The sequence below is a fragment of the Colias philodice genome, chromosome 7 (assembly GCF_061535455.1).
Source record: "Colias philodice isolate Cphi_HAF_F1 chromosome 7, ilColPhil1 Martin Lab GWU primary, whole genome shotgun sequence".
Taxonomy (NCBI): domain Eukaryota; kingdom Metazoa; phylum Arthropoda; class Insecta; order Lepidoptera; family Pieridae; genus Colias; species Colias philodice.
In genome coordinates, this window is record NC_143092.1 from 7,357,194 (window position 1) to 7,371,029 (window position 13,836).

Here is a 13,836-nt window from a genome sequence, read left to right on the forward strand (position 1 = left end):
CTATTTCCTCAGTAATTTAGTTCGGCGTTAAAGTGCGGTTTACAAAATAACGCCTACAGCTATAAGCGCAGTTTTGTCTTGTTTATGAGTTTTAAGCTGTCGATAATTCTAAGGCGTTTTAGAATCATAAATAATAAACAGAGACAAATTGCTTTTCATATTCGCAGAAAATAATAAAGCTAGATCTGCCCTAATAAATGTATAGTTTGCTTTCATTTATAATGAAGAATGAAGCCCTTAGCAAAGTACGTGAGTAAAGCAAAGTACAAAGTACGTTTTTTTATATAGAGAATATTCAAATATATGCTAGTAAAATAAAAAGCCCATGCAAAATATACAGTTTAAATTCTTAGTATTCACAATCTAGCTTTTTACTTTATCCAACACTATATTTGAAATATTACTGCACAAAGAGTATTCTGTAGATATTTCTTTTATTTATACAAAATACGTGTAATTATTCATACAATTCTTTATTGTTTTAAACACACAGTCTCTCTGTTCACAAAGATAACTTCTGTCACTGTAATCTCGATCATGAACAGATAATATGTATATAATTTGTTATTCGTTTTACGCACGCGAATTGTGTGAAAACCAGTAAGATTGTTACAAACATTAATTAAACAGATTTATTATTGTGTCATGAAAATAAACGATACGCTTTTTAATCTTACGTATTTCTGCTGTTGGATAATATTAATAAACACATTTAATAACAAAACATTACACTTGTATTTTTAAGTGAATGAATGTTATTTAATACTGTTTTTTTTAACTATACATGTGAAAATCATTAAAAATCTTAAGAATCACTGTTTTTTTTATTTTTTATTTGTGCATGGTGAATTCGTTATATTATGTAGTTTATGTATTTCTCTTAACCCTAATTGTATTTCTCTCACTATTATCATAAAAATCATACAATTAATCCGGAAGGACAAATGTAAACAGCGTGATTAACTACTACTGGTCTATAAAACTTTATGCCACACTTACGCAACAATACTTTCCTAGGCTAAGCTTTAGACAACATCCAAAAGAAGTAAGGTTTTACTTTCCCCGCGTATTTCCTTCCTGGTCGTCCGGTCCGCATTGCTCTGCGGAATCAGGAAAGGGCGCGACTAACTTATCATTAGTGACACTCGATTCAGGAAGCCGAAATGTATAACTATAAATAGATATATTTAGGTAGGTAATAGGGCAGGAATCTGAGTGGTTTATCAAATATTTATTTTTTACTACTACATGTTAAGTTTTGTTTATCTCTTTGTATTAAAATTGATATCAGTAGTTACTATGATAGAAGGACAATTTTATTTGTACAAAAACAACTTATTTTGATGTATATATTTATAGCTATAGAGGCTGCATATAGAGGTAAACCTTTAGGTTTCCAAGCCTTTTCAAATTTTAACAGATATTTTTTATAACTTCATGATTGCTAACTTAAAAATAGAAGGTTAATATTTTGACCAAATTTAATATTCGATAGCGTTTGAATGTATCAATAAATATAATTTATAATTGTATTATTTTTTTTATATAAAAATTAAATTATTACACATCAACCAACACATATTTTTGTTTAAGCTTATCTTTTTTAAAAGTAACTTGTGATATTTTTTGTGTCAAGTATCTGATGAATTTATGTGAATAAATAATAAATGTACAGAAACGGAAAAAACCAAGAACATAGGGACAGTACCTGTAGTAGGTAAAAATGTATTGTAACTACGAAATAATACATAGAAACTAGCGGCCCGCCCCGGCTTCGCCCGTGGTACATATGAAAAATAGATGTTGGCCGATTCTCAGACTTACCCGATATGCACAGAAAATTTCATGAGAATCGGTCCACCCGTTTCGGAGGAGTATGCAGACTAACATTGTGACACGAGAATTTTATATATAAGATAAACAGCTTTGCTGACGTGTCTTAAAAAAAGATATTAATCTGCATTATAATATCTGTGACTCTATCTAAACACAAAATTATTAATTATTAGAGATGTTTATTAAATGCTTATTTTTAAGGCCAATAGAAAAGAATATTTGTTTATCTTTTGCATCAAAATTTCTTAACTTCTTGTCATAGTTTGACAAATATGGTATCTTTACAAACGTTTGGACCGTCTCATATATGGAGGTCAGAGGTTAAGAGGATCTTTAGAAGAAGGCCAAAGTCTATCAAATACGCTCTCATTTAGATACATAGATATTTTCTATGATCTCTTTACCATTATTCATCATCAGCCCATATATGTTCCCACTGCTGGGACACGGGCCTCCTATGAGGGTACAGGCCATAATCCACCACGCTGGCCAAGTGCGTCGTCGAACTTTTGATTCTTCGACATGTCGGTTTCCTCACGATGTTTTCCTTCACCGTTCGAGCAGTGGTGATGTTACAACATACGCAGATAAATTGAAAAATCAATTTATTTCCTGCGCGCTCGCCCGGTCTCGAACCCCGGACTTATCGATTCGAAGTCCGAGGTCTCACCACTGAGCCACCACTGCTCTTACCATTATTACTAGATTTAAAAATTTTAAGTTTTTTTTAGAATTATTTTATGGTAGGAAAATGAATAGTCCATTAAACATTCTTATTTTTTATGAAATGTTCTAATTAGTTACAATCTCAAATTCATCTACAATTGTTAAAAGGAATATTCCTTTTGATGAGCTCCCGTCATTGGTTTGGGTTTAAAAGTACCTATCATCCGATATTCTGACAAGATTTTCTTACCGCTAATAAGTAGAAAACAGTTCCTGTATAGTGTATGTCATACCAAAGTCTTACAAAATTAAATACAGATAGCCTGCTCTTAAAATAGTATTATTATAGTACAAATTGTTTCCCCGTCCCTTTAATAGGTTATAATAATCTTTGAGAAATTATATTATTATGTGCGTTGATTGAAGAATAATATGGGATCAAAAAGACAGATTTTTCATTTCTCTACGTTTATATATTAATTTAATAATGAATTAATTTAATTATTATCAGTTTGATTCGAGGTCTTCATATAGAGTGGGAGTCCAAAACCATTGTTATAATCCTAAATGGACAATATTGAAAATATGAAGCATCAAGTAGAGATGATACTTGTATATTAGATTACTGTATAATACTAAGTTGATTAGCTGGTAAATTATATGGTATTTGTTTGACATCAGAATATTTACTCTAAAAGAACAGAAAATATGAATTAATAGCAATCTGTATTAGTTATGTATGAAGGTAAGCCAGACTTTATATAGGTAAAATGTAAATTAACGAATACAGTCCTACTTTTCAAAATGTCAAACTCATTTGTATGAGCCATTCACTTTAGAACGCCAGTTTGATCCAATATATTTGTATCAAAGTTTCTGTTTCACATTTTAATGCTTCAATGCATTAGGTAATTAAATATCGACATTTAAGAACATTATAATTGAACAATTATATTTGCATATTAAGCAATTATAATTGAACTTTTCTATTAGGTTAATCTCCTTGTTATAGGAAAATAAAAAGTTATAAACATTTTAAATATCGTTTTATTAAAAATAACAATTTAACGTCTCATTTAATCTATAAGTAATTTTTAAAATATTGCACATTTTAACAGTCAGATGTTGTCATTTATACTGACGTAAAATAAATTAATTATTTTCAATAAAATTTGAATAATACTCTTTCAAAGTTTCCTTACTTTTTTAAATGTTTAGTGTGAAGCCTTTCTTTAGAAACCTTTGTCGAATGTGTACACTGTACACTATATACTACGAATACAATGATATCTATAAAGTTTCTAATAATTAAATTATATAGAGTCAGTTCTGACTAACTACAAACTGATTATTTCCAAAAGTAAGTTTAACATTTTTTGTTATCTTATACTATCGTTAACAATAATTCACTCTTAAGTATAAATATGACATTACTCTGACTACATTTAATTACCATCTATATTTACAGTTCATTTTTGCCACAATTTTAAATTTACGACGACTTCTTCTTTTCACTTCTCTCGCTTTGTTTTTTCACTGCTACTTTCACAGATGATTCCATTTTGTTGTCTGGTTTCGACATTCTTTTCGGAAGAGAGTGGTAATTACGAGAATACGAAGGTTTGCTTGCTACTGGTACGTATTGTGAACTAACTGAATATTCTTCTTCAGGATTTAGATCTTGAGTATAACGTCCAGCTTGAAGATAATGCATCGAATTGACATAAGATACCTTTTCACTCGAGGGTGATTTAAATACTCTTTGCGGTACCATGATTCTATATTGAGATTGATATTTTGCAGATGGCATAGGAGTTACATAGCTTACAGTTTGAACGGTTTGTGTCGGCTTCTGCGGAGCATTATATGGATATGGAAACACTGTTGCTATTGTATGATCTTTGCTTGGGTAGTTTTCGGAAAGCGTAAATCCTTTTGGTGTCTGACTTGCGGCGGCTTGCGATTGGTAGGAATATACATCTTGACTTGGATTACCCCCACTGATTTCTTCATATTGCTCAGTGTGAATAAGACGTGAGGGGTAGACTGATACTTCAGCATCTTTCTGACTTGTTGAACTTGATGAATATGAAGTTGGAACTGTTTTAGCTAGGTCGTAGTTTGACTGTACTGTCTCTTTGGAATACCCTACGTTTTCTCTTTCTTCTTCGTACTGAGCCGCTTCTGTATCGGCTGAGGAATAATACGATTGACCTGACTGAATATTGCTTTGTTGCTCTACACTAGCGGCATCATAGCTTGCTGGCAATGCTTCTTGGCTAGCCGCTTGTGACTTGTACTCAACATTGTATGATTCTGGAACGTTTTCACTCTGTTGAACTGTAGTGTGCAAGGTTTGGTACTGCTGTACATGTTCCGGCTGTTGATATTGAGGTTGAACGTAGTGATGGGACGGCCCAGCCATTTGTGGTACGTATTGATATTGGTACTCATAACGTTGTTGCGATGGTTGACGATAGAGAGATTGAGACTGTGGCACAAAATATTTGGGTTGGTTATTTGTTGAAGGATATCTAGCCATTACCGGTTTAACAGCAGAATACTGTACGCCTGAGTAATCAGACTGGGTGTATGAAGGTTTAACGTATGGATTAGCGTAATGTTGTGGCTCGCTCTCAGTTTGAGCAACTGGAGAATTTTGATAAGCCATGATTTGAGGAGCGAATGAATAACCATATTTTTTGAAATATTGATTAACTAACTGCTGTAAATTTACATTATTAAGATAAGATGATAGTGGATAGTTATTAGGCAGATTTGCATAAAGTTCAGCTGAAGGATTCTTTATCGAAGAACTTGGTATTCTTAATACTAATACAGGTACTATTCTTTGACCTAGCTGAGACTGGTGTGAACTTATTACGTCTTGTGTTAATCCTGCATTTTGATATTGGGGATTGGTAAGTAATTGCGAGGGGTTAACAAAGTAATTCGGCATTAAAGTAGGAAACTGCGCACTTAAGCCTGAGAATTCTTGGCCGTTGTATGTAGTGTACAAAGTTGATGAAGGTGCATCATTTGATTTTTGTGATACGGGTGGAGAAGGAGTCTTGAATTCAATCTCAGGTTTCTTATAATCATAAGATGAATGCTCATCTTTAACAGGCACTAGTTCATAAGCTTGCGATGGCTGTATTTCTACATTTGTTGTCGTTTTTTGATACTTGCTGCCAACTTGCATGTAGTCAGAATTATAGATTGTTTGATGTCCAGGAATATCTTCTTGGGAATAAGGATAAATCATAAACTTTCCTTTATCTTGCGCTGATTTACCAAAATAACTGTAAGTATATCCATTATTTGTCTTATAACCATACCCTAGGTTGGCATCAATTGTTCTTTTTCCTTTATATTTAGAGTCAGTATCATTGACTATTTCAATGGCAATTACAGCGGGGAAAGTCAATTTTTGTTCTGCAGGTTTCGTATCATTACCACTCTTCTTTATTTCTTCATCTTCTTTAATTTCTACTTCTCCCTTTTTCGCACTAGGAACTTCAGACTTTACTCCAAACTTTTCTTCGACTTCTCGTAAAAATTTTCTTTCGTCATCACTGAGTGCATCTGTCTTTTTATCTTTTTCCACTGCACCTGGCTTGTATTTCTTGGGTTCCGGATCAGCAATTGTTATAGCAACCAGCGTGCAGCATAATATCTGAAAATGAAAAATAATAATTATTATTAATTTGCATAAAATAATTTTTCGTTTATCCCCAGAAAACAGTGGATATTTCGTAGTATAAATCCCACTTGCTTGCTTCTAGACTTCTAATAGGTAATTAGGTTATTTATTGATAGTTTTTGTTATGAGTTATCATCTATACTTAATATTATAAAGCTGAAGATTTTGTTTGTTTGTTTGAACGCGCTAATCTCGGGAACTACTGGACCGATTTGAAAATTCTTTCAGTGTTGGATAGCTTATTTATCGAGGAAGGCTATAGGCTATATATCATCACTCTACGACCAACAGGAGCGGAGCCACGGGGGTGAAACCGCGCGGAGCAGCTAGAGTATTAATATCTGTATAAGTGTTAATCTTATACATATACTAGGTTTCCGCCCGCGGCTTCGCCCGCGCAGTCAAAGAAAAACCCGCATAGTTCCCGTTCCCGTGGGATTTCCGGGATTACATCATTTTCCCGGGATAAAAAGTAAGCTATGTCCTTTCCCGGGTATCAAAATATCTACATACCAAATTTCATGAAAATGGGTTCAGTAGTTTAGGCGTGATTGAGTAACAGACAGACAGACAGAGTTACTTTCGCATTTATAATATTAGTATGGATTACACACAATATAAAAATATGCTTATTGTGTATAATATTAAACTATAGTTATTGTACCCAGTACTGCGTGTCTAAGTATAATTAATAGCTTTTAATGGAAATACTTTTCCTTTCATTGCTTTAAATCTGATATTGCCCATAAATAAATAAAGCTTCCAGGCTTTCTGTTGTAATGTGTACAAACACATAAGTTTATATAATGTAAATCTTGGCAATAAGTCATACGGTAGGCTTAAAGATGAGAAATTTTAGTTGCTTCACAATTTATGCAATAAAAGTAACGTTGAGTTAGCTCATAATACATTACACGGATTTAAATATATGACAGAGTTTACGACATACTGCGGTACGTTTATAGAATGCCATCTCAACCGTCTAATGTTATACACTACGTAAAATTAAGCTGACGCAATTTTAGATAGGTAATGAGGAAAACCACAAAAAGACGATAGCTATTTATGGCCTATTTCATATATGATTAACATAATTAATTTCATCTTAATTTGACACAATTAATAATGAAAAACCTATGGTTTTTAACAGGCTATTAGCTTCACCTATACCTATGTTTGTATGTAATCGACTTCTCGATTTTGACCCCCTTTAAATGGACAGTTATAATTCAAACTTTGCACACTAATCAAGGATCAAAGACAATACATTAATTTCATGAGCTTAAGCGGGTTTTACTTGTTTTTTTTTTTTTATTTACCTCATAAAAAATCTTGAAGAAAGAACATTTAATTTTTTATCTAACCCAAATACGACCATCGGTTGAGAAATCGGAAATAACTTAATGTAAATACTTATCACTAGTTTTTCGGCAGAGTAAACTAATATTTACTTTATGAAAATTATTTAGCATTTGAGACCTTTTTACCTTTATCTGTTTGTTTTTTTGAACCACATTAACTGCAATATGTGATGTAAACTATACAACGTACCTACTCAAGCACATACCTAGTAGATGCTTATTACAAATAAATTTTTATCCTATGCGTAAAATAATATTACATTATCGTTCGTTTCAATTCAAGTTTTACGGGAATGTTATAAAGATTTATAAAATAAAATATGCCTAATTTATACGATCAATCTGTTATCACATAGCTTCGATACAAAAAAACTATGCCCACTCATACAACCTCATTTATAAATGTGTTTATGTAATCATTTTCTCAAGTTATGAATACAACCGACCCGGCGTGCCCTGTGCTTTTCTACCTTATTAATTCACTCACATAATTAAAATTCAAATTAATTCATAGAGCGCATGATATAATACGTTTTGCGTATTGGATAATATCTATTTATATAATACATTTTTCCGTTTTTTATACGACTTGTTAAAGCTAATTAAAAAAGTTTCATTATACGTTGCATGGTAATATGGCAGGGTTCAAATTAAACAGGAAAAATCTTATAGTTACTGTACAAAATACTTAAGAAATTATTTAAGTGAGCGTTACTTAAGTAAAAGTGTGCAATGTCGTTGCAATTTGTTATTAATCGTTATTATAAAATTTCTCTGCAAAACAATTAAAATGTGAATTGTCTGTGGCAAATTCAATTTCATTTAATAGTTATAACTTATAAAATACTAATAGCATACCATGTCTTCAAAGCGATAAAACAAAAATTACTACGTTACTTCTTGGCTAAGACCACAGAATAATAACTAGTAGCTAGCTAAAGCGCGTCACACACGGTGAAGATACTATAATATTTTATCTTAAGATACTGTTATATTTTATATTACAGTATCTTAACGCATCCGGTATCAGCATTCGGACCATCATTTTTCTTTTTGTCATTGCGTACTAAGACTCCTGTAGAACCGCCATCCTGTTACAAATGACGCGAAATTTAGTCTTAAGATAAAATATTATAGTATCTTCACCGTGTGTGACGCGCTTTAGACTCAAGTTCCATTTTTCCTACAGCGCACTACTCTACTCAGCTTACTGTTAATTAGCAACTCATCATTCTAATAAACAAAACATTTTCTTAATGAACAGTCTCTGCATTTAGATATTATCTCAAATAAACGTAGATATTCGTCCAAACATGCACAAATGATGCACATTACGTGTTGGAACAGCGAGATGAAAGTGAGTTTCGCGATAAATCGACATAAAAGAGAAAGTATCCAACGGGATTGCAACTGAATAATATATTTCCTGCCGTAATCCTAGTGATATGTCATAGAACATTATCATTATCCACGATCAAGTGGTCATCGGTGCGATGACAGCGGTTAATGCGTGTTTTTCAGATAGGAAGAGACGGTACGAGTTTATCGAACGGAATTCATGAATCATGATAGTTCACACTTTTAAGGCCTAAATCCAGTAATACAAAGAAAATTATTTTGTTATCAAAATGCTGTAATTTTGCAAATAATGTTTGTATAACTATGAAATGAATAAAATCAACAAATATTTGGTTTCAAACAGACGTGCCGTTTTTCTCAGTAAAAACTTATTTCAAACGTCGAATTTATAAAATTCTTTATTTTGAGGTACTTATTCAAAGGATCACGTACTTTCTATCCAATACTTCCATCCTATAAAACAACAAAAAATTAAGAAAGTAAAAAAAACAACTTTAATACAACTCTACTATTCAATCACTTGTAAAATATATATGCATTGTGAATTTACGATCGATTTGGAAACGAGTAAAAGTACAAATCTAAGATTTAAAAAAAAAGTTCGTAAAATATTATCGATCATTAGAATTCTAGCAGCATCGTCGATTCTATTTATAAACTTGCAACACTCACATTTAGTAGAAATAAAAAAAAATCTTTATTGCACCTTTTGATTTTACAATATTAGAAATGAGGCTCTGACTCTCTTGCTAGGCAAAGCCTGTGTTAAAAGAGAGCCAAATTGAAATGTAATGATATCAAATAACATGACTTATTGTTATAACAATAATGTACAACATATTATATTGAATTCAATGAAGCAATTCGCCCAAACAAATGTCTATTGTCTGGTTTAAGTGATTGCAACCTCAATCAACACTTCCATTCAAAATAGACTAATATCCCATCATTGTTCGTTACGCAATCTTATAATTACTATAATTATTTTTCTTCCAAAAATGTAGGCCGGGAGATTTATTATTATACATTATTTGATTACATGACGCCTATTGTGATTTCTTCTGGGCAATGCGTATACATTTTGTAACAATTTCTTGTATACATGGGTCATTAAGTTTACATGAACAAAAATAATATGATATTATACTGATTGATTGACGCACTAATTGTAAAATGAGTTTAATCATTGTATTATCGACTAATAATATCTAATGGAGATGGATATATTGAGAATCGTCCACTAGTAAAATCTCTATTTGATTTTAAGTAGCAATTATGGATTTTCTTTAGAATTAGCAATATAACTATTTTCATGTTGCGTGTACTTAGAAACTTTTATCTGGGTCAGTGTGAAACAAGATTGCGTTGGAACCAAAACAGATAAAATGTCAAATCGAATTGAATTGCAAATATTAAAGTTCAATATAATTACTATTTTCTCTAAGTCTCTATAAGTTTTATTCTACAATGTAAATTGTTTGTATAAATAATAAGTCATTCAATTTAATGTACTGTATAAACAAAAATAGTTTTGAGATCATGACAAAATACATTCTCATGTTTCAATAGCAAAAGAAACAATACATAATATGTATGTATAAGGTTTACTTAATAGACATTTTTTGCATTTACGCTAATATTAGGTACTAGGAGATTATATTTAACTTATAATATAAATACTTATGTATAGTAATAAATGCACTGAAAACCTACTTAACCGATTGTGAAAATTCTGTCATCTACAGAAAGCTACTTTTATGGTTTTATTCCGGGATAACCCGGGTACGTAGGTATTTTTTTTTTTTTGTATTAGGTACCTATATGAAATATGATGAAATGAACTCTGATCATTATGCATAATATTTTTGATATCTTTTAGTTTAATAAATTACATCTCTATATAATAAAATTTAATCGCTTAATCTCGAGAAAACCTAAACATGTACCACGTGTGAATCCCCAGCGGACCGCGAGTTTTTCAATAAAGTTCGATATGAAATCATATGAAAAATTCAACTAAAAACCTTTGACAATCTTTAAAGAATGGAAGAATGATTAAAACCTACCCACATTTATATGCTTTGCTATTACTATAAAATACAATTTACGCTCTACATCAACAATGTACAGTCTACAAAAAATACACAGAATGTTACAGTAGTTCCAATAAATTTATATGTGAAGCTAGATTGCATACAAAAATGTAGGTGAGAGATGCAACTGGCCGCTTTTTGACTGTCCACGTACCGTTTAGACCGTTATTCGAAGCCGAAAATCATTTCTCATATTGATTGATTCGTATGACTATTTAACAGTAGTAAGTAAATATACAATTAAAAGTTTTGTCCATTTATTACAAAACCATATATTCAAGAGTTTACTTAATAAATAATCGAAGTTATAAACTCGTTAGTTAGGTACTTAAGTAAATTGATGTTTATGTTTTAATTGCTCTCGCTGTCAGATAAATTACAAATGATTTATTCTAATCGTTATTTTTAAAACAAACAAGAACTTCTTTTTTGAATACTTCAAATGATATTAATTAAAAGGAAGTTTATTTTGTAATATGTATAAATAAGTTTTAGTAAAATCTGGATATTTATTTGTATTGTATGAAAGGCAAATTCAATATCACTCTATAAAAATACAAATTAATAATAAATTTAAACGACTTGATTTTATAATTTCACTTTAGTTATAAGTTATAACATTGATGACTCTAAAATTAAAGTTACTCTACATTTATTCGTATTATAAAGCTTTCAATATTTATTAGAACAAAAAGTACATATAAGTACAAAAAAGTTTAAATTCCATTGTTCTCTCTATAATGTATAAAGTTGTAAAAAAAATTAAGACATTACCAAAGTAATCCACCGCATCGTTGCTACCGGATAATAAAAGCCGCTTCACTTCTGTCAAAAGAAAACAAACTTTGAATCACTACACTGCACCGCACAACACTATCACACCATGCATCTGCATGCTACAATAAGCTGTATCCTGTATACAAAAAGCTCAAAATCGATTCCATTATTTTAGCATACAAGATCACCGTACCTGATTTCGTGTTCCAGTGGTCGAATACGTAAAGCAATGGGTTCGTGAATCACTATGTTACGTTCTTTTATACCTCGGAAGAGTTCACAAGATGCGCTATCCGAAAGCACGCTCATAGTAAAGCGAACTATAATTTGTACGACAGAAGTAATTGCACACTTTCACTCGAACTTGGCAGGACAGTCAGCCCTTGAGCGAAGGCTAATGCAATTTGTGGTAAAATAAGAAGGAAAGAACTAGTTGCATTATGTGGTAATGCATTTTGTAAAATTTTTAACTTTTTGTTTAAGAAATAAATATAATCTAACACACATTAATTTTTTTTTACTTGAATAAAAACTATTCATTTCCATTTTCTCTGTACATTTTCATCTTTTTTAACATTAATATGATTGTAACGAAATCTTACATTTTACTAATATTTTCAATGATTTATTAATAAAGTATATTCTTTAATATTTTACCTAAGTATGGTTACGAGATAGAATTTTATATATACCAAAAATGATATCAAATGTCGCACCCTTATTAGTTGAACGTATAACATCTCATGACTTGTGGCGCTTTCAATTTATTTGCATAGACATAGATGAACCAATGCAAGAATCTCGCCTATTTATAAACTTATTTGCTAAAATAATGTTTATTCGTAATGAGATAATTATAATGTGTAAATTTTGCGGTATAACTATTTTAAATTAAGTTGAACATTCCGTGTAATTGTTATTTATTGAATGAAGTGATACATAATATTATGTAGAGGTACCTATAGTGTACATGATATTTTGTAATCTGTTACTCTAGAATTTCTAAATGTAAAAATCTTTAGAGATAATAATATTACAATGACTATGATATTAATAAATTAATCATTTAAAGTTTTTTTTTTTGGAATAACTGTCTTTTTTATACCGCCTAATGATAACAAATAGCAGGTGTCTCTACTTTTAGTGTTATAAATAAATCTAAATATTTTAAATTAATCTTTAATAGATTTCAAAACAAAAACAATCGCTTAACAAGGCATTTCCATAACTTTATATAATTGTAAAGTATTGATAAAAACATTCATTCGATAAACAGATCTGCATCACGTATTCTCTTATTAAGACAACTACAAAGATGAGAACCTCCCGCGTCTTCTTTCAAAAATTACACTATTATGTACTATTACAATGCTAGAGACTGTTTCATCCGAATTAGTGTTGTATAATCGTTTATTTTAAATTAATTGGCCGGAATAACTGTGGTTTCTAAAATGCTGTTAATGTTTTTGTATTAATTTGGGCGTGCTTTACGTGAACTGTGATAGCTTTCTCTTGTGTGAATTATTAAATTTATCAGAGATTTTGGTTTATTTTTAAATTAATTGTAAAATTTGAGATAATATCACGCTTGCATTAATATAGTAGATACCCGTGATGTGGTATAATTTGTTAAAGTCCATTACCTTGCAGTAGATTACACCATTTGACATAAATTTGTCAACGTTATATTAATGTATTGCTTGACTTATAAAAATGATCAAATCTAGTCTGCTTATCTTTATAATCAATAATTTTATTCGAAGAAATTGCATATGCTAATCTGAGATTTATAGATATTAGCTAAATAATTGTCCCATTAGATTGAGAAAAATATTTTCTAACAAATAAATATTTGAGAAATACTTCACAGCTGGTTAAATCGTATTTAATGAAACGTTTTAATATTGTTTTACTGAGGTTATGGTCCATATTTACAAAGCTAAAGGTATTATATTTGACGAAACTTTATGGGAAAAAAATATATTCAATTTGGACATCATTTAAGTTTCAGACAAACTATATAAAATATTTTATTAAACTT

The 13,836-nt window shown here is 30.7% G+C and overlaps 1 protein-coding gene across 1 annotated transcript; it reads right to left on the minus strand.

Moving 5' to 3' along the window:
* Positions 1 to 3,526: 3,526 nt before the first annotated feature.
* LOC149487177 (uncharacterized) lies at positions 3,527 to 12,095 on the minus strand. The gene is made up of 3 exons (XM_089697452.1): positions 11,989 to 12,095; positions 11,793 to 11,843; positions 3,527 to 6,178 (listed from the first exon to the last, which is right to left on the minus strand). Exons 2-3 carry the CDS (start codon positions 11,808 to 11,810, stop codon positions 3,995 to 3,997), a joined length of 2,202 nt encoding a protein of 733 aa, XP_089553578.1. The 5' UTR covers positions 11,811 to 11,843; positions 11,989 to 12,095; the 3' UTR covers positions 3,527 to 3,994.
* Between the last annotated feature and the right edge of the window lie 1,741 nt (positions 12,096 to 13,836).